The sequence below is a fragment of the Canis lupus genome, chromosome 38 (assembly GCF_011100685.1).
Source record: "Canis lupus familiaris isolate Mischka breed German Shepherd chromosome 38, alternate assembly UU_Cfam_GSD_1.0, whole genome shotgun sequence".
In the NCBI taxonomy this organism is placed as follows: domain Eukaryota; kingdom Metazoa; phylum Chordata; class Mammalia; order Carnivora; family Canidae; genus Canis; species Canis lupus.
The window spans coordinates 23,141,987-23,161,854 of NC_049259.1; the positions used below are offsets into that span (position 1 = coordinate 23,141,987).

The 19,868-nt window shown below is 57.0% G+C and overlaps 1 protein-coding gene and 1 long non-coding RNA gene across 4 annotated transcripts; one reads left to right on the top strand and one right to left on the bottom strand.

The window, feature by feature from the left end:
- Positions 1 to 1,373: 1,373 nt before the first annotated feature.
- FCRL6 (Fc receptor like 6) lies at positions 1,374 to 10,720 on the bottom strand. Of its 3 annotated transcripts, XM_038586384.1 has the most exons (6): positions 10,315 to 10,720; positions 9,150 to 9,745; positions 5,892 to 5,957; positions 5,217 to 5,288; positions 3,011 to 3,042; positions 1,374 to 2,935 (listed from the first exon to the last, which is right to left on the bottom strand). In XM_038586384.1, exons 2-6 carry the CDS (start codon positions 9,295 to 9,297, stop codon positions 2,717 to 2,719), a joined length of 537 nt encoding a protein of 178 aa, XP_038442312.1. In that variant the 5' UTR covers positions 9,298 to 9,745; positions 10,315 to 10,720; the 3' UTR covers positions 1,374 to 2,716. The 3 variants fall into 3 exon arrangements, with proteins under 3 accessions (XP_038442312.1, XP_038442311.1, XP_038442313.1); XM_038586383.1 differs by having other exon boundaries at positions 1,374 to 3,042; XM_038586385.1 differs by lacking the exons at positions 9,150 to 9,745; positions 10,315 to 10,720 and having other exon boundaries at positions 1,374 to 3,042; positions 5,864 to 6,040.
- LOC111094607 lies at positions 2,051 to 4,481 on the top strand. Its single transcript, XR_005385831.1, has 3 exons — positions 2,051 to 2,170; positions 3,802 to 4,049; positions 4,293 to 4,481. It is a non-coding gene; the product is annotated as an uncharacterized LOC111094607 (long non-coding RNA).
- Positions 10,721 to 19,868: the final 9,148 nt, after the last annotated feature.

A 19,868-nucleotide genomic window follows, 5' to 3' on the forward strand; every position in this document is an offset into this window, starting at 1 on the left:
TGGCCTGCACCTGTCCTCAGCCCACGTCCACGGCGCACACCTGTCCCTCAGCCCAGCCTCAAAATGCCGAGCTGCATTTTGAATCCATCATGCACCTGTGTCCACAGCGCACACCTGTCCCTCAGCCCACGTCCACGGTGCACACCTGTCCTCAGCCCACGTCCACGGTGCACACCTGTCCTCAGCCCACATCCACGGCCCGCACCTGTCCTCAGCCCACGTCCACGGTGCACACCTGTCCCTCAGCCCATGTCAGGAGCTCCCCTCAGCAGGGCGCAGGGACACGGGAACCGGAGTTCGCGGCCCAGCACAGCCCGCAGGGGACGAGGAGCCTGGATCTTCCCCGGCCCGCGCTCCCCGTCTGTCCTTCCCATCATCGCGGTCCATGCAAAGATGAAGGACGCAGCGCTGCGTGGTAGCTGCTGATTTGGGTAAGGACGTTGAAGGCCTCATTTTCCAGCCAAATCTCACATACACTTGGAACTGGAAGGAATCCGGGGATCTGCAAACTGCCTGGTTCGGGGAAGGGCCACGCTCCACTGACGTGGTTTGTGTCTAAAGCCACCTGGGAAGCAAGGACGGTGGCCGGGGACGGTCAGACCAGGGGTGCTGGTGGGGGCAGCTGTGAGGCCCGCGCTCCCTGCCCCCACCCCGGGGGTGACCTGGCCCCACAGACCCGGTCCCAGGCCCCCAGCCTGAGCAGGCCACTCCCCATGGCTGGGTGCCTGCACTTAGCTCCGACTCAGGGAGAAAGAGCGTTTTGCAGCCAGAGCCCGGCAGGGTGTGTGGGGGGTGTGGGGGGCGCCGTGGGCCCGTCCCTGGTCTGCGGGTCCATCCCCTGCCGCCCGCGAGGCTCCCATTCCCGGGGCGCCGGGGTCTCCGGGACCAGCCACAGCCACTGCCCCGAGCACTGGCAAGGGGCTGGCGTCTCCTCGGACACCTCTGCTTTCTCTGTGTTCTTTTGGGGATTTTCTTTTCCTTCAACTTTCTTAGTAATCGTTCATTAAAAAAAAAAAAATCCCAGTTCATTCTTTTCTGCAGGAAGGGGAGAGGATATGTTCAGCTGTGCCCACAGAAGTGGGGTGGGGAGGGGTCCCGGGGAAGGAGCGCAGCGCAGGCGGGTGCTGCAGGCGAGCGAGCGCGTGAGCGAGCGTCCTGTGGGGTCGGGCTTCTCACCCACCGTGTCGTGTCCGAGGAGCCGAGCTGCCTTTTGAATCCATCGTGTGCCTGTGCTTTTGCAGACTTCGGGGAAGAGCAATCTACTTAAAAGACAAATAAAAGGAGACACACAAAACATAAGCCCTGTTTTTTTTTTTTTTTTTTAATGATCAAACCAGCAAATTGCTCTGCGAGCTGGCTGGAGAGCTGGGCGCGCTGGCTGGTGGTCGGTTCTGCTCCCGCCCGTAGCCAGCATCCGGGGGTCACTCCCGGCAGGTGCCCGAGCTCAGGGAGGGGCCCCGGGACGGCTGGGGGGCCGCCTCTCCTGTCCGGAAGGTGCCTTGACTCCTCACAGCCTGGGGTGGGGGAGGGCGTCTCCTGATGGACCGGGAGGACTCGCTTCTAGAAGGCCCGGCGCTGGCTCCCAGCCTGGCGGAGGTCGGAGGTCAGAGCGGCCACAGGGAGGGCCCAGCGAGGAGGCGCGGGAGCAAGCGGGTGGGAGAGGCTGGGCCAGGGCAAGGCCGGTGGGGGCTGCGAAGGAGGAGAAGGCTCGCGTCCCAGTCCCAGCCGCTCCTCTGTCTTATCCGGTGACATCTTATCCCAAAGTCCAGGCTTTTGGGGACTCTGTTCCACGAAGTGCCTTTCGGAGGCAGACCGGGCCTTGCAGACTTTGATGTGCGCACGGACCGCCGCCGTCCTATGTAAGTGGAGACTGGGACTCGGCGGTGGGGGCGTCCCTCAGGAAGCTCAAGGATGAACAGTCCGTTCAACGGGGAGGCCAGGGGGTGGGTGGGGTGGCTTCTTCCCCGGAGAGGGGGCTGGGGGCGGGACTGGGGCCGGAGGGCGTCCAGGGCTCATCCCCTGGTCACTAGCCCCCACCTCTCGCGTCAAGGACTGTGGACCCCACGAGCCAAAGCAAACCAGCCATCAGGCCCCACGGCGACCGGGACCGGGGCGTAGCAGGAAACAGACCCATCCACTCCTCTCAAGGGATAGAGTCTACGGCTCAGATGTGAGCACTTGAGGGGTGACTGCAGTTTGGGGGTTTGGGGCAACCTCAGTCCCATGAACCTGGGAGCCCGGAAGGGGGTCTGAACAGAAGTGGGACGCGTGGAAGGCAGGGTTCGGGGTCCCCGGGGGGCTCTGGCTCTGGTTGAGAATCCCGAGATGCCACCGGGCTGGGTCGTTTCCCCCAACTCCTGGACTCCCTGGGTCCTGCACCCCCTGGCCACTCAGGGGCCTCAGCGACAGCTTGCCAGTAGGAAATGCTTTCCCGGAGCGGCCGGGCCGGCCCCGCGGGGTGCACAGACTAACGCTCTCTCCGTCGGGGTGAGGCCAGGCCCTTGCCCAGACCTGAGGGCCACCGACAGGTGCGTAGAGGGAAGGCCCTCCCCCCCTCCACTCCCGCAGGAAGACATCGGTGGCCTCCGTGGCCTGTCCCCTGCTTGAAGCCCTGCCTGGTGTTCCTGTTCTTGCTCCCGGGGTTCACCGAGGGGTTCCTTGAGCCTCCTGGGGACCCCACCAGGACGCCGGGCTCCCTCGCTGCTGGGCTCAGGGGTCAGGGACTTGCAGAGGGGTTGGGGTCCCCGCTGGCCCCCTGGGGAGCGCTGGAGGCCACGGTGGGTGGTGCTGGGGCGGTGCCATCAGTAGTACAGGGCTTCCTCGAAGTTCCCAGGGTGGGGGGTGCTTCGTGGGTCCTGCTTCTTGTCTTGGGCCTTGTGGCTGGAACGTCAGCAAGCCGGGAGCATCTCACCTCGGTGTAGATGACAGACATGCCCTGTGGGACAGTCAGGTCAGGAAGAGGAGGCGGATGTAACACGGACGGTGAGGGGCGAGCCGGGCTCCAAGTCACCCAGGTCCTCGAGGCTGGCTCGGCAGGCCGGGCTGCGGGGCAGAGAGAAGCCCTCGGGTTAGGGTGTGTGGCTCCCCATGCCCCTGCTGCCTCCCAGGCTGGCTGCCCACCCCTCACTGCACGGACCAGCCCAGGGAACGCTGTTCCCCCTTTTTGCTCCTCAGGACCCCTCACCACCATCCGAACACAGGTGGGCCCAGGACCCAGGAGGCCGAGGTCTGCGCTGCTCCACCACGGCCCAGCTGCGTGACGGCAGGCCAGCCTCGGCCCTGGGACCCCGGCCTCCCCAGCCGGGGGGAAGGAGCTGCGAGCAGCCCGCCCTGCCCCACCCTGGATCACGCCTTTTCGCCCGCACCGTGTTGCCCTGCCAGGATTATTCTTACGAGCTTTTAAAGATTTTATTTATTTAAGAAAGAGAGAGGGAGAGAGGGGGAGAGAGAGCGAGCGGGAGAGCGAGAGCGCACAGCAGGGGGAGCAGCAGGCAGAGGGAGAAGCAGGCTCCCCGAGGGGAGCCCCACGTGGACTCGATCCCAGGACCCCGGGGTCACGCCCTGGGCCGAAGGCAGACGCACAACCACTGAGCCCCCCAGGCTCCCCCGTCCTGCGAGGACTAAAACAACCATATTTCCTTATTTTGTCCATGAAAAAGCGCATAGGGTTGGCTTCTTCCTTCCTTCCTTGTGTGCGAGTCTCCCTATAACTCCGGTCTGGAGGGAGCGGTGCCCACGTGTGCCCCCATCTGCCCGCCGGCCCCGGAGTCCACGAGTGCCCCCGTCTGTCTCTTCCTCCAGTGCCCTTCGTGGAGGGAGCAGAAAGCCGGGGCCGATGCAAACCCATTTTACAGACCAGTAGTGGAAATCTCAGCAAAACGAAAACAAAAAGCCTCCCATTCTGGGGTGCCTGTTACACACGAGATGGTGCTCAAGGCGTCTAGAACCCGTGTTCCGGGCCCAGGGGTTTCCAACGGCCTTGCAAAGTAGGCAGCACCTCCACTGAATGGACCAGGCGCAGAAGCTCAAGCACCTTGCCCCGTCGCACAGTGAGTACATGGAGTCAGGATTTGAACTCAGGTCTGACTGACTCCGAAGTCCCTACTCTTCCTAGGATGCCCCCTTGCCGTCCTCTCCAACTCGACTCCCCCCATCCTGAGTCTGGGATCTGCGGCTGAAGTGCACGGTCTTCCTGGCTCCTCTCAGACCCGGGAATGTCCTGCTGAGTCTTCTACTCTGGGGTGAAGACCAGCTGCATCATTCCTTCCTCTCCCTTCTTTGTTCCTCCGCAGGGCTCAGAAAAAGGCAAAAAATCTCCCTGGTTCCAGTGGGAGCAGTGGTGGTGTGTGGAGATGATGTTGAAGACGGTCATGATGTGGGATCCCTGGGGGGCTCAGCGGTTGAGCGCCTGCCTTTGGCCCAGGGTGTGACCCCGGGGTCCTGGGATCGAGTTCCGATCGAGCTCCTACCGGGAGGCTGCTTCTCCCTCTGCCTGTCTCTGCCTCTCTCTCTGTGTGTCTCTCATGAATAAATTAATAAAATCTTTAAAAATAAAAGATAGTCATTATGGTGGACGTAGTGATGTTTGTGGTAGGGGTGTTGGTGGTGATGGTAGTGGTGGTGATGGGGGTGTTGTTGGTGATGGTGGCAATGGTGGCTATGGTGGTGGTGGAGGTGAAGGGGGTGATGGTGGTGATGGTGGGGGTGGTGGAGGTAGTGTTGATGGTAGTGGTAATGGTATTGGTGGTGGTGATGGGGGTGGAGGAGGTGGTGTTGTTGGTGGTGATGGTATTGGTGGTGGTCGTGGAGGGGAAGGGGTGATGGTGGTGATGGTGGGGTGATAGTGTTGTTGATGGTGGTGATGGTAGTGATGGTGGTATTGTTGGTGGTGGTGATGGGGGTGTAGTTGTTGGTGATGGTGATGGTGGCAATGGTGGCTATGGTGGTGGTGGAGGTGAAAGGGGTGATGGTGGTGATGGTCGGGTGATAGTGTTGTTGTTGATGGTGGTAATGGTATTGGTGGTGGTGATGGGGGAGGTGGAGGTGTTGGTGGTGGAGGTGGTGGTGATGGTGGTGATGGTGGTGGTAGACGTGATAATGATAATTGTCGCTGTAAAATGGCAATGTTGGTGGTAGTGGTGGTGATACCTCAGCCCAGGCCCCAAACTTCCCCTTTATATTAGCGAGGGTGTCGAGTTTGGTCCGAGATTACTCACCCTCAGGCTCCCTTAGGACTGCGAGGTCTGAAGGATACGTATCAGCTTCTTCATCCTCATCCTGCCAAGTGACTGAAAGAAGGAATGAGGCTTGAATAGGACCCACCTGCTGTCCCACCTCGAGGCCTCAGTGTCCCGAGAACACCTGTGGGGGGAGCCAGGTGGGAACTGAGAGTGGGAGGCCGTTAGTAACGTGGGATATCCGTCTTGGCAAAAGCTGCCTGCCCCCACAGCAGGTTCTAGAGGCTTCACCAGCCCTGACACTGTTTAACTGGAGGTTGGCAAACATTTTCTGTTAAAAAGTCAATGTTTTAGGCCCGGCTGGCCGTAAGGTGTTTGCTGCCATCACTCAGCTCCGTGGTGCAAAAGCAGCCTTACACGACTCATATGTAATGTTCTTTACAGAATTACTTGGTGGACCGGGGCTGGCCGCTGGCCTAACGATCCCCTGCCCTCGGCCTGGAGGCCCGGGCATCCCCGCCACTTCCCTGTCCCTCCCTCCCCGAGCCCCATGCACTGGCTCTGCATGCTCTCCCCAGAAGCCGTCTACTTTCCTTCCCCAGTGACTGACTCCTGAGGCTTGGGGCTCGCAGGGCTTCCTTGTCCTTGTCCCCTCCAGAGGCCCTCCTCGGCCTTCCGGGACCCACCGTGCGTGGCCCTGCTGCAGGTCCTCACCGTTGCCATACACCGCGTGCTGCTCTCCGGCTGGGGCTGGGGGCGGATCCTGGGTCGGAGGCGGCCCTGGGAGACACAAAGGCACGACTCTGAGCTCCGTCAGAGAGAGGGAGCCCGCGACAAGGAAAGGCAGTGGAGGCTGCCCGCGTCTCAGGCTCGTCTGTTCACGAGGGCCAAGCCGCAGGTCTGGACGCGGTGAATTTTCATGACACGTTTCCTTTGAGAAATACCCTATGTGGCCCCATGGGAGCCACAGCCCGGGAGGAAGCAGGGTCAGAAGGGACGGGGCCGCCCATGCAGGGAGAGGGCCCAGGCTCGCCAGGCGGGCTGCTTTCCGGAAGGGGGAAAGCTACTGGCTTTGGCCACACGCTGCGTGCCAGACCCTGGGCCCGGGAACTGCAGCGCGGGGGCTGCTCCCCGCTCGGCGCCTGGCCCAGCGAGCGGCACGCAGCCGGGGGGCAAGAAAGCCTCTCCTCCTGACCCTCTGGCGTCTGGTATTCTCCATGACCGTCCTGCAGAGGTTGATACTGGGACGTCCTAGTATCACTCGTAGGTGAGGCGACAGAGGCTGGGCGAGGGGACCTCTCCAAGGGCAGGCACATAGGTAAGGGGTAGGGGCAGAGTCTTAACCGGGGTTTATAGGCTTTTTCTCCACTAGCATGTTGCCTCAGGGGAGCAGGTGCTTCCAAGGCTCTCAAAATCAGCTCCTAGGATAGGGACAGGCTCACACGTGTGTTTTAGAGCACTTGGTGCCCGAGGAACGTTCCTTAGCTGGCCGGGTCGTGGGAGTGGTGTTTCCTGTAAGACCCAGAGCGCTCCCTGTCATTGCACCCCTCCCTGGTGCTCGTTCACCAGGGCTGTTTCTGGGTCTCCGTCCTCTGATGGGCTCCAGGGGGTTCCTCTGTTCCACACACGGTGTGACAACACGTGGCGAAATGGACCTTGTTCAGCAGGCAGAGGACAGCGCGCACACCTGGGCAGGTGCCACCTTGCGTCACTGTGTGGTGCCGGGCTCGCTGTCGTCGGCCAGCACGTCCTGCCAATCGCCTTCAGAGGTACGGCCTGCCCAGTGCCCTTGGAGGTGGCAGGTTGGTGTGCTGAGGGAGCGACGTGCTCCCCGGAGGCGGTCAGCAGGTGGGTATGAGCTACGAAGCCGTCGACCTGCTGGTTTTCTGGTGAAGCTTTGGAATCGGGCCCAACGGTGGTTTCCCGCGTGACATTCTGAAGGTTCTGCACGCCTGGGACTCTGAGATGAGAGGACCGGGGCCACCACCGGGAGCCCTGTTTTCCCAGGAGACAGGGTCCGTCACACAGTGGGGCCCAGGCGCCCCCAGGCTGGCAGTGGGGCCACGTGGGACCGCAGCAGCGTCTGCAAGGGAACGTGTTCTCTCGTTTCCCACGAGGCGCTTCTTCCTCCCGAGGGGCCTGCAGCAGCGCCCGCTCTCCCATCGTCCTGTCGGGGGCTGGCGGGGAGACGGCCGGGCCTGTTGCTTTGCCTTTAGTGCCCGGACCCAGAGCTGAGGGGCCGGGGGCACAGGCCCCGGGGGCTCCCAGGCGTCCACGGCAGGGGCCGGGGGGAGGCAGGGACGGTGGCAGTCGGGTGCAGATGCCCCAGCTAGCTCCGGCCGCCTCCAACGTCCTCCCGTCCTCCTCCTGCACAGCCGTAGCTTAAAGCAAGACAGCCTGCGTGGAGCCTCGACTCAAGACTAGAGGGCACGTTTGTGGGACAAAGACCTGCTCGGAGGCTGGTCTAGGCCCTAACGGGGGAGCTTGTGGGGCGGGGGGCTGGGGGGTCAGGACCGGGGAGAGGCCCCTGCAGGTGTCCTGGTGGGAGCTTGGGGAGGAGCACCGGGTGGTCCTCCTCCCAGAGTGGTCAGGCCTGGCTCCCGAAAATCTCACGCGGATTCCTCGACAGAAGGGGCCGCCGACGTGAATAAGGAAATGCAAGGCTTCGTCCCTTGGCAAGTGGAAAGCAGGAATGACAGGAGGTGGGCGGGTCTGGGTCCCCGTCGGGGCTGAAAGTCTAGCAACGAGCCGGGCCAGCAATGGCCTTCCCTTAGATGCGGCCCGAGGCGGAGACAGGCTAGAGTGGGAGGCAGTGCGGAGCCAGCCTGGCCGTGAGGGCCTCCGTTCCTGCCTCCCCGTCTCCACCCGGTGGGTCCGGAATCCGCGTGGACCCGAGGGAGAAGGTGCCAGCCCCCGCCAGGTGCCAGCCCACGCTCGAGGTGTCAGGTCGATGCGTCTCCTCGGCTGCGACTCTCACAATAACCCCAAGCGGAGACACTTGAGGAATCCTGGAGCCAAGGGCCAGGGCCACAGGATCGGGAGGCCGGTGCGGGGAGGCCGCGGCTCCGCTTCCCTCCTGGTGAGGAGCCTCCGCTGAGCCTCCCGGGGTTCTCCATCCCTCGTCCTCGCTCGGCAGAGCTCTGGCCCGACAAGGTGGGGGTGGCCCGGGGCTTTCGTGGTCCTCCCAACAGCCACAGATGCTCCTCCAAACGCGGGGGCCCTCGTGTGCTCCGCCTGCGGCGTTTACGGACTCCTCTGTCGGCGCCTTTGTTCGCGCGTCTCTGGCTGACCGTGGTACGCGAGACACTGGTCTGTGTGTGTGTGTGTGTGTGTGTGTGTGTGTGTGTGTGTGTTGGAGGCTGTAAGGGTCCCTCCGAGGGCTCCTTTGTGGGACGGTTAGAGAGGAGTCCCTCTTGCCACCCACCACTCGGCGGAGGAAGCAGCGGGGCCCTCGAGACGCTGCCTTTCCGACCGCCGGGCAGCGTCTGGCTAAGCGGTTCGGCCACTAAGGAAGTCGGAACGGTTACTGACCGGACTGTCTCCAGGGTCTGAAGCGGCCCAGAAGTGCCGCGGGGACGGCCAGCGCGGCCAGCAGGCCTGCACACAGCCAGGGAGCCAGCCGGGGGAGCTGCGGGGGGAGACGGGGCACCATGGGCATCGAGGATGAGACTCGGAGGTGTCCCCCGGCGGGCGCAGAGGGGTCAGAAGGGCCGGCATCGGGGCGCGTGCGGCCTCGAGGAGCCCCGCAGATGGAGGCAGGGGGCTCCAGAGGGTGCCAGCAGGACGGCCCCGCGCCACTGCGCCCTCCACAGCGACCTCCCGCCTTCCCTCCGGGTTCAGGGCACGGACGCCCCAAGCAGGGTCCACGCTCGGTCTTGCAGCGCAGGGTGCGGGTGGGGGGCACGCCGAGGGGTGACCCCTGACCCCTGCCGCTGGCTGGGGCACAGAGCCAGGCTGGGCGACAAGACCTACCGTCCAGGGAGAACGTCTTGGGCTCACTCGTCTCTTTGGAGACGTTGTTCTGGGCCTGGCAGAAGTAGCTCCCGGCATCCCGCGCTGACATCACGGTGAAGGAGAAGGAGGCGGTCCTACCACGCGGAGCCTGGGGGCTCCCCAGCATCTTCCCGTCCAGGTAAAATGAGTACAGGATGGGAGGGGAGCCCTTGAGGGCCACACAGAAGAGCTGTACCACGTCCCCCACGGCCAGGCCAGTGGGCCCGGGGCTCAGGGTGAGCAGAGGCTGGGACACAGGGGCTGGGGGCACACGGGGTGGACGTCAGCGACACTCCCCAGGGATCTGGGCATCAGCTACTGGAGCCTGAGCCCCCTCCTGCCCTGGGGATCCCCCCCCCAAGGCTCAGGGGTCCCATTACCTGAAGGCAGATCCCGGGCAGTGTCCCCCTCCTTCCCCACTCACCCAGCACCCTGACCTCCAGCCGGGGGCTCTGTTTCTGGACGCTGCTGCCCTCGGGGGTGGCCTGGCACCAGTAAAGCCCAGAATCTCCCTCCCGGGCTTCTGGGAGGTGGAGCTCTTGCCGGGGGTCCCTGTCCCGCAAGGTGCGGCCGTCCTTGAGGAAGGAGAAGAGGAGCCCTGGAGGCTGACTTCCAGGGGTACATCTCTGTCTGGCATCTCAGGGTCAGTGGGGCCCCCTCATGGGGCTCGGGAGAGGGGACAGCATGCAGCTCTGGAGGCCGGAACAGCTCTGGGGAGGAGAGGCCTGGGCTCACAGGGGACCCCTGACCCGCAGGCACCCAGAGGCCAGGCGCTAACCAGGGCGCCCCCAGGCCCCAGCCCTGTGCCCAGTGGGGAACACCATCCCTGTCCCTCAGGCCACGGCTCTCAGCCGGGAGCCACAGCACTGGCGTCCCTGGAGCCTCGGGCCAGAGCGGAGGGCCTAGGGGTCGCCTGGTCCCCAGAAGGGAGGGGTCTGGCCCAAGGTCTCTGGGACCGAGGGGCAGGGCTGGTTCAGGGCACTTCCCCTCCCTCCCCTGCGCCAGCGTGGGGACACCTGGGGCCCTGTGGTTGGGCCCGGGGGGCGGCCAGGGCGACGGCACTGCCCACAGACCGCTGACCTCTAGAGACTGGATCCCTGCGCAGCACCCCGGCCCCACCCCGGCCCCCCCGCTGGCGACTCACCTTGGACTTGAACCGTGGTCATCTCCGACCTCTGCGTGCCTAGGTGTGGGATGTGGGCCATCCTCCCACTGCAGCTGTACTGGCTGCTGCTCTCCAGGGCTGCCGTGCCCATGGGCAGGACCCACGAGTCCCTGGGGGCTCCGAGCGCCTTTCTGTCTCTGTAGAACTCCCACCTGGAACACGTCTGTGTTCCTCCACCCCTGGCACTGCAGAGTCAGGGCGTCTCCCTCGAACACAGGGTCTGGCCAGGCTCGGAGGTGCAGCCAGACTGGGAGACACAGGAACGGGGTCGCCCGGAGCCTCGCGTCCCACCGGCCCGTTGTCTCCCTCTGTCTCTCAGCCTTGGGCCTCCCTGTCCCCCAGGCCTTCCTGTCGGGCCAGAGCCAGGCCTCTGCTTTGCTCCCCGCCTCCCCAACTTCTCCCTGCCTCTTCTCTCTACCCCTGCCCTTCCCTCCCCTCCCCTGCTTGTGCTGGGTTTGACTTCTTCCAGCTCTCCCTCCCCCCCGGTGCTGCAGAACATGTCCTGGTTGGTCAGCCCTGTTCATGGGTCAGGGTTTTTCCCACTTGACAGAGAGCCCTATGAGGGTCAGGGTGGGCGGGAAGGCAAAGGTTGCCGAGGGACAAAGCTGCCTCCTCTGAACATTCGAGGGATGGAAGGGAGTCCAGGCCCTCGGGGAGTGGAGACCGGAGGAGCTTCGGAGCACTGCTGAGAGGAGGAGACGGAGGCCAGTGCCACTTACGGGGGATGAGATGAGGCCCAGAGCCATTTGCTGGGCCCCGGAGTTACCCTCGGCCTGAGACCAGTGGGGTCCCAGGTCTCATTTCTGCCTGGGCCCTGGCCAGGATTCCCGAGGAATGGGCTCAGTCTGCTGCTCTGAAGATGTTTCCAGGGGACCCATGACCCATCCATTAAGCTTTGGCCCAGAGACATACTTGGAGTTGGAAGGGACAGATACGTAAGACTCACCAGTTTTCCCAGCACAGGGAACTGTAAGAGAATAGAGTGACACAACTAGGGTAAGTAGCAGAAAGAACTTTCTCACCAGAAGGCCTGTCACCTCAGGGATGGGCGCTCAAATCCATTCAGTAAGCCAATAAGCCAATCAGCCAATTACCCAGCCCCCTGGATACCCACTCAGCTGGCCACTCAGCCACTTGGCCCCTCGACCACCCAGCCCCCCAGCCCCCCAGCACCCCGAGCCACTCAGCCACCCAACCATCCAGCCCCCAGCCCCACAGCCCTACAGCCCCCAGCCCCCCAGCCACTCAGACTCCCAGCGCCCCAACCACCTAATCACCCATCCCCCCATCCCCCCTACCCCTCAGCCCCCAGCTCCCCAAACCATTCAGCCCCCCCAGCCCCCCTGCTCCCCGGCCACCCGGCCACCCGGCCACTCTGCTTTTATTTTGGACCCACTGCCTGGAATCCTCTGCCCTACCTCAGTTCAAATGTCACCCCCGTAGGTCTTTCTGGGACCCCCAATTGAAATAATTCACCTCAGTCACTGTCACAGCACCCCACTGCATTAACATCCGAGCCCTTGTCTCTATTTGAAGTTATCTTATTCTTTAAATTGCCTCCTCATTACCGCCTGCCTCCGTGTGTCTAGGACGCAAGGTCCACGAGGGCGGGGCTCACCTATACCTTGTACCACCCCACCCATGCCGAGGACCCGTGCCGGGAATAGTCTGTGTTCAACGCGCATCTGTTGGATGAACACTTGCCGGCTTTGTGCCCAGCCACGTGGGGCAGGGCACCCCAAGCAGGACACGGAAGAGTGGACCCGTGCACCAGTGGGTCCCAGTGCCTATCTGCACCTGCGGAAGAACTCAGAGAGCAAAGGCAGGCCGCGCACTCCTGTGGCCCCACCTGTCTGCAGAGCTCTGGAGAGCACAGCCTGGAAGTGACAGATGAAGAGGTGCGGGGTCACGAAGACTGAGGGACCTTGACCGGCAGCTCAGATCGCCCCTATACGCACCCCTAATGCTTCTATCTATCACCTATCTATCATCTATCAATCTATCATTTTACTATTATTTTTTAAGATTTTATTTTTAAGTAATCTCTACACCTATCATGGGCTCGAACTCACAGCCTGGAGCTCAAGAATCACAGCTCTACAGACTGAGCCAGCCAGGCGCCCCCAAATCTTTTTATGTAATTGAACTAATCATGCTTTTGCTTTATTGCTTTTTTTTTTTTTTTTCTAGTAAGCTCTACACCTAACATGGGGTTTGAATTCATGAGCCTGAGATCAAGAGTTGCGTGCTCTACCAACTAAGCCAAGTTGGCCCCATCAGAGCAAAATTTTTATTTTTATTTTAATTAAAAATAAACATTTTATGTAGGCTCCATGCCCAGGGTGGGGCCTGAACTCATGACCGTGAGATCAAGAGTCATATGCTCACCCCACTAAGCCAGCCAGGTGCCCCTAATGCTTTTATTTATTTTTAAAGATTTTATTTATTTATTTATTTTGAGAGACACAGAAAAAGGCAGAGGCACAGGCAGAGGGAGAAGCAGCCTTCCCGCGGGGAGCCCGATGCGGGACTCCATCCCCGACACTGGATCCAGGGACTCCGGGATCACGCCCTAAGCCTAAGGCAGATGCTTAAACACTGAGCCACCCAGGCGTCCCAACCCCTAATGCTTTTAAATGCATGAATGTTTGCAGAACAAAAATGGCCCAGGAAGAGAGGCCAAGCCACAAAATGATAGATGAGGTAGGTTAGACAGGCATGACCAGCCCGAGGGATGGAGGGGCACAGCTGGACATGAGGTGGTGGACCATGTTCTAGGCTTTAGGTCAAGGGGTGAAGCAAAGAACAGCATAGGGCTGAGAAGAGTCAGACTGGCTGTCCTCGGGCCCTACTGTGTCCTTCACACCGACAGGTCCCGGGTGATGGGCAGACATTGAGAAATGTGGGAATGGCCTTGGGAGGCGTGGGTGAGGACGCTCTCACCAGGGCCCTGAGATGCAGCTGTTTGGCACATTGATTCACACGCCGTCACCCGTGTTGCCTGCGTGGCCTGGGACCCAGACAGAGTTCAGTTTCAGTTCTGCGCTCAGCTCGGGGCTAGCTCAGCCACAGGCTCTCAGTGTGCGAGGAATCCCGCGCCTCTCTAGCCATCCCTCCATCTGCCTCCGGCCCCATCTAAACACATCTTTCCTCTGCGCTTGGTGTGGTGGGAAGCACGCAGGGTCTGGAATCACAGGACCTGAACCTAACTCCTGAATCCCTCTCTTTCGGTGGGAACTTGGATGAACTGTGTGGATTCCAACAGCCTTCAATTCCTGGTTCTGTCTATAGGACAGGAACCACCACAGTCATTTCTTCCTTGCAGGGGCCGTGTGGCTAGTGACCCGCCTCCTAGAAACGTGGTTACTGTTTTAACTGAAAGCAGAAGGAAGGCCTGACCTCAGAGTGACTAAAATCTCTCAGTAGAGTGATGCCCCCTTCCTTTCCCCTCTTTACCGGAAAAATGCCTCTGCAACTTCAAAGTGGTGAGTGAACAGGGTGAGGGCATAGAAGCCTACAACAGCAGAGAAGGCATCCAGAGGCCAGAGGGACACCTCAGATGAGCTGGTGTCCCCGGGCCCCAGGGACCTGTTGTCCAGTGCGGTGAGACCAGGGAGCTGTGCCTGCAGAGCCAGCGTCTGTCATGAAGATAGTTGGCAGTAGGGTGTGCAGGGGGGCCGTGGGTGCCTTGTGGCACTTCCTGCAAAGGGCACCGTGGACCCCAGTCTGCTACAGGCTGAAGATGAGGCGATGACACAGCCATTGGATACGTTGTACAATAGACAGCGGAGGCTGCAGCCCTGCCGACCTTGGCACTAGTGAGGCCGTGGTGGGAGGGAGGGGAAGGCCCAGCTCCTGGCCCATGGACAAAGTGTATGGGGACCAAGCAGGCCAACCAGCATGATGGATGGGGCCCCGACACCATTTCCCGCTCATAGGCACTGGGAGATACTTGTCTGAGAAAGACCCAGCAGAGTAGGGACACAGGGGTCTTCAAATAGCTGATGGGCGAAGCTTAAGAGAGAGGGAGAAACTTTAGGCAGAAGTGGGACTAATTCATGGAAATGAGGGAGATCAGGGAAGCAGGTTTCAGCAGAGCATGAGGGACCCTCTCGGCAGTGAGCGCGAGCACACTGGAACATGCCGTGCTTCCATGGTGCCAGGGGGTGGCCGTGTTCTGGAAGCTCTGAGATACTTGTCATGGCCCGCGTGCGTGTCTACGGAGGGTGGGTTCCAGCCCTGGGACTGAACTTGGCGAATGCTCAGCTCAGAAGAAATGTAAGGTTCTTCTCCTAAACTTCAAATACACCTTTAGTGTACAGCCAGGTACCAGCACATTCGGCGTCAGGGCCCCTGGCCTCTTGAATCCCTGATAGTCATAATAGTAACAGGCACCGCTTACTGTGTGAACGTGCCCCACCAGGCACTTGGAGTGAATTTTGTTTTCCAGTCTCACTTGATTAAAACCCAACCACAGCTGTGCTAGAGGTATCGCGGCGGGATGGAGAGAGCACGCGGGTAGCACCAAGTGGACTTGGGTTTGCATCTGTTGTGCTCATTAGCAGAGCAATTCTACGCAAGTTTGTTAACCATCGTGAACCTCAATATCCCCAATTGTTTAATCGGGATTAAAAAAAATACCCGCCCTATGATTCTAAAGGTGAGGTGAGATACCCTACGCACTACAAAGCAGGCCTTCGGTGTTTTCTTGTTTGTCTCTGCCCACATCTAAGAGGAAATAGCAGCTCTGCACTTAGGGTAACTCTGTTTCTCCACACCTAGCCATGGGGTCCCGGCATCTTAGATTGGTTTCCTGAGGTCCCCAAGCATCAAGTGTGACTCCGTTGGGCCTGGGTCCTCTACCACCTTGTCCCCTAGTCAGCCAGTTTTTGACTCTCTCTCTCTTCCAGATCACGGGTTCCACGCTGGAAAGCACTTGGACTTCATCCAGTCAAGCCCAGCAAGGGCTGTTCCTTTTACAAGGTAGTGATTTGCCCTTGAAAGCCTTTCTTCTGGAGTCTATCCAGGCACTAGGCCATCCTGACCCTGCCCTTGGACCTTTCCACTTGTCCAAAGGGCCGTTCATAAGCACACAGGACAACACTGATGTGGGGGAAGGAAGAGCACCGAGTGGGACAAGGGTTTTCCTTGCAGGGTCAAATTCTCAAAAACTCTGTCCAGGAAGAGATCGTATTTAGAAATGGTTTTGTTTTTCTGGTTCAACGAAAACAAACAAGCAAACTACTGGGACCAAGTATAAAGCAAAAAGTAAGTCAACTCGGAAATTGTAAGGCAACGTGGAATATGTGCCCAGACATGTTCCTTTTAAGTGTAGCAGGCAATAGTGGCTGAGACTGGGTTGAGTCTGGGAGGTGCCTAGTGACCCTCTCCCCACCTCATAGTTCTCTACCACTGGAGGATCAGTCCGTTCCACTGCTGGCAAGGGTGACTGGCCTCCGGGGAGGTGCGTCAAGGAGAGAGACATACCTCAGGGAGAATGGATTTGATCCTGTGAACCATCCCCAAGGACCAGTCAGACCTGAAGCAGCCTCTGCACCTGCCCATCCCCAACTGAGAGATGATGTAGGGAGAAGGGGGATGGCCAGTGGGTAAAGGGCTTTGGACACTCAGAGCAAGGCCTCTTGATCAGATGAGAAGCCTGGTCATTGTTGACTGCTTCTAGGAAAACACTGAAACTTCATAAAAATAAATCTTTTGTTTTTTTGTAAAAGCCTACCTATTGCTGAGCAAAATGCACAGAACTACCTTTTCCCATTTCCCTAATCCTGTCCAGCCCACGCCCTGCCCAAAGCTTCTTTCCTTCCTCTTTTTTTTTTTTTTTAAAGATTTTGTTTATCTGAGAGAGAGAGAGAGAATGTGCACAAGCTGAGAGAGAGACAGAGGGAGAGGGAGCAGCAGACTCCTTGCTGAGCAAGCAGCCTGATTCAGGGCTTGATCCCAGGACCCGGAGATCATGACCTGAGCTGAAGGCCGAGGCTTAATCGACCGAGCCACCCAGGCATCCCAAGCCTTCTTTCCTTCTATAACTTCATTTTCCTTTTGAGACAGCCTGATAAGTAATTTAATCTTATTTGACAGGGTAAACATGTCATTGGGCCTCAGAATGTGATTTTCTGTCTCCCTAATTTTGCTCTGATACATTGAAGGCCTCCCCTTCCAAGGACGAAGGGATGGGAAACATAAGAGGAGCCCCCCCCACTACACCCCATCTCTGTCAAGCATACCCATGTGCACACCCTCATTAAACCCACTTGAACTCAGAAAGGTGAAAGTAGAAGACCCAAATAACTTAGCCTTTGGTGCCAAGGAGGGAAAGCTCATGCTTGGTGACTTACCAAAGAACAACACAATCCTGTAGAGCAGCATGGAACCTAGCCTGGCACAGGGGAAGGACATAGGTCCAGCTAAAGGCAGATGCAGAGTCAGGGTGGAGTGGAGAGGATCTAAGCCGCAGGCCCAGGGATGGGTGAGTGACCCTTCTGATGTAGGTGGTGTTGCTACTTCAATAGAGGAAGTGGGGAAGAAACTTTAAAAGTTCAAATTAGTATTTCCTCTTTGGTTGAAGAGGTATAATAGAAGTGAACTTCCTTTACAATGCTGCATGAAGGAGTCAGGAAATTTGCTAATAAACCCTTGAACACTCTGTGGCTTTGAAAAGCTCATGCTAATGAATCAAGATGGGACATGGCTATGGAAAGATCCAGAGACAGCCAGAATTTGTGTGATTTCAACATCATTTATCTTGGAAGGTAGCACAGTTCTGAAAACGCCAAGATCATCTGTCCCCCACCCTGAGTGATGTCCACTTCTCCAAGGTTTCCTTCTATCCAAGGAGAAAAGTGAGTCTCTGTGCACTGCAATGAGGTGGAAAAGTGGAATCCTGAAAATGGCCCCCGGGACTACCAGTTCAGGAGGAACTCCGGGATTGATGAGGTCGGAGTGGAATGGGCTGGAGTTTCTGAATCTGAGGTTTTAAGACTGTCAGGTTATTATTTTGAGAACTGTTCCTTGAATTGCACTAGTAGGAGAGCAAACAGGCAAGCCACAGGGTGACAAGATATTTTCCATACATGTGGCCGAGAAAGGACCCATATCCAGAATATAAGACTTTCTAAAAATCAGTAAGAAAAAGACAGACGATCCACTGGAAAAATGGGCAAAATAATTGAATATGTAATTTATAGAGGCAGATACCCAAGTGCCAAATGAACACAGAAAAAGAAGCTTGACTTCATAAATAACCGTGAAGTGCCAATTTAAACTAAGTGAAACACCACTACATGCCCCATAAGAATGGCTGAAACTATCAAGATAGTAACCACATGCTGGTGAGGATGTAAGGTGTTCTCTTGTACACCTCCAGGGGGAGTTTAAGTTGGTACAACTACTTTTAGAAAACTGCATTCACAGAATCTACTAAACGGATCATAAAAATACCTGATGGCCCAGCATTTTCACTCCTAGGTACATATTGAACAGAAATGCATATATGTTGGCATCAAAAGGTATGTACAAAAATGTTCATAGCAGCATCCCTTTTAACAGATGAAACCTGGAAATTACTTAGTGAGCCCTCAACAGAGAAAAAGGCCACACCACCCTCATCTTCTTTGAGGATAGAACATGGGAGTTTAAACTGAAGCACAAGGGTTTTGGGTAAAGTACCAGGAAGCACTTTCTGACAGTAAAGTGTTTCCTGGAAGTCTTTAGGTGAGAAGTTCCATACAGTCTGGAAAGAATTCGATGCGCTTATTGTCAAAGACAAGAATGGAGGTGTGAACTTTCTAACTTTTTGTGCTCTAGATTCCCTAATTCCCTGGAAGTGGGAAAATAATCTGACACTGGCAGGCAATTCTCATGTGACTCTGGTTGGGGGAGAGGTGAACATGGCGAGGAAGTGAAGTAGGAGATGGATATCTTATCCACTCACCTTAAGACGTGAACGTTTATACATTTTCCCCTATTGGTCTCTTTTCAACAGGTCTCTTGACTTGAGTCGTCTACGCCTTTGCTCAGCTGCAGGTCCAGAGTGTAGGGCAGCAGCTTTGCAGGCCTGCAGCTAAGGTAGAGATCGGGCAACCGCAAATGATTAGCTTGCAAGCACTTATTGTGCTTTGCATGCAGAACATTGAAGCTTCTACCCTAGCTTCTATCACCAGGTTCTGGCAGCGTGGGTGTGTGAACTCTTCCTGACTCCTCACTCTGCCCCTGAACAGTGAGACATAGTGACATTTTTAAAGGCGTTTGTGGAATTGGGTCTCTGAGCTGAGCTGGCTGCATACCATTCCCTTGGCCATGAAGGTGACCCTAGGGCCTGCTGCTAGGTTAGGAATCTTCAGGACCCAGGCTGATCTCAAACCAAGATGGAGATGGGTTGGGAGAGGGATCAAACCCATAATACTAAAACTCCAAGAAAAATTCAGGGCTAAAAGGAAGTGGGGAGGATGATGGAGGGGGGAGCGAGACAGAATTTTATCCAGTTGTGGTTTGTAGACTTAATAGATACATATAGAACATTGCATCCCCAAATAGCCAAAAACACATACACATTCTTTTCAAGTGCACATGGAACATTTTCTGGGATAGATCATACGTTAGGCCACAAAAGAAGTCTTAACAAATTTAAGAAGATTGAAATCATATCAAGAATCTTTTCCAACCATAATGGTATGATACTAGAAATCAATTACAAGAAGAAAACTGGGGAAAAAAACAACAAACATGGAGGCTAAACAATCAATGGGACAATAAAGAAATCAAAGAAGAAATAAAAAAATACCTTGAGACAAATGAAAATGAAAACACAACATCCCAAAATGTAAGGGGTGCAGCAAAAGCAGTTCTAAGAGGGAAGTTCATAGCCATACAAGCCTACCTCAAGAAACAAGAAAAATCTCAAATAAACAATCTAAACTTTACCCAAAGGAACTGAAAAAAGAATAAACAAGGCTCAAAGTTAGTAGAAGGATGGGAAATAATAAAGACCAGAGTGGAAATAAATGAAATAGAGACAGAAAAATAGAAAAGATCAATGAAATGAAGAGCTGGTTCTTTGAAAAGAAAACAAAGTAGACAAATTTTGGCCAGACTCATCAACAAAAAAAGAGAGGGGCCAAATAAATAAAATCAGAAATTACAGAGAAGTTAAAGCTGACACCACAGAAATACAAAAGATTGTGAGACACTACTGTGAACAACTATATGCCAACAAAAGGGACAACCTAGGTGGATAAATGCCTGGAAGCATACCATCTTCCAAGACTGCATCAGGAAAATAATAGAAAATCTGAACAGACTGATTATCAGTAAAGAGATTGAATCAGTACCCAAAAAACTCCCAACAAATAAAACTCCAGGACAAGACGGCTTCACGGGTGAATTCTGCTGAACATTTAGAAAAAAATTAATACCTATTCTCAAACTATCTCAAAAGATTGAAGAGGAAGGAACCCTTTCAAACTCATTTTAAGAGGCCAGCATTACCCTGATACCAAAACCACCGGACAAAGACA

What these genes read in the sequence shown, in the direction of transcription:
- FCRL6 (XM_038586383.1), bottom strand. Translation starts at nt 9,297, where the DNA reads ATGCTGGGGAGCCCCCAGGCTCCGCGTGGTAGGACCGCCTCCTTCTCC. An exon ending in CAAGACGTTCTCCCTGGACG is followed by an intron (nt 5,958 to 9,149) that starts GTAGGTCTTGTC and finishes TGTGTCTCCCAG; the next exon opens with GGCCGCCTCCGACCCAGGAT. An exon ending in AGTCCTAAGGGAGCCTGAGG is followed by an intron (nt 3,043 to 5,216) that starts GTGAGTAATCTC and finishes TCTGCCCCGCAG; the next exon opens with CCCGGCCTGCCGAGCCAGCC.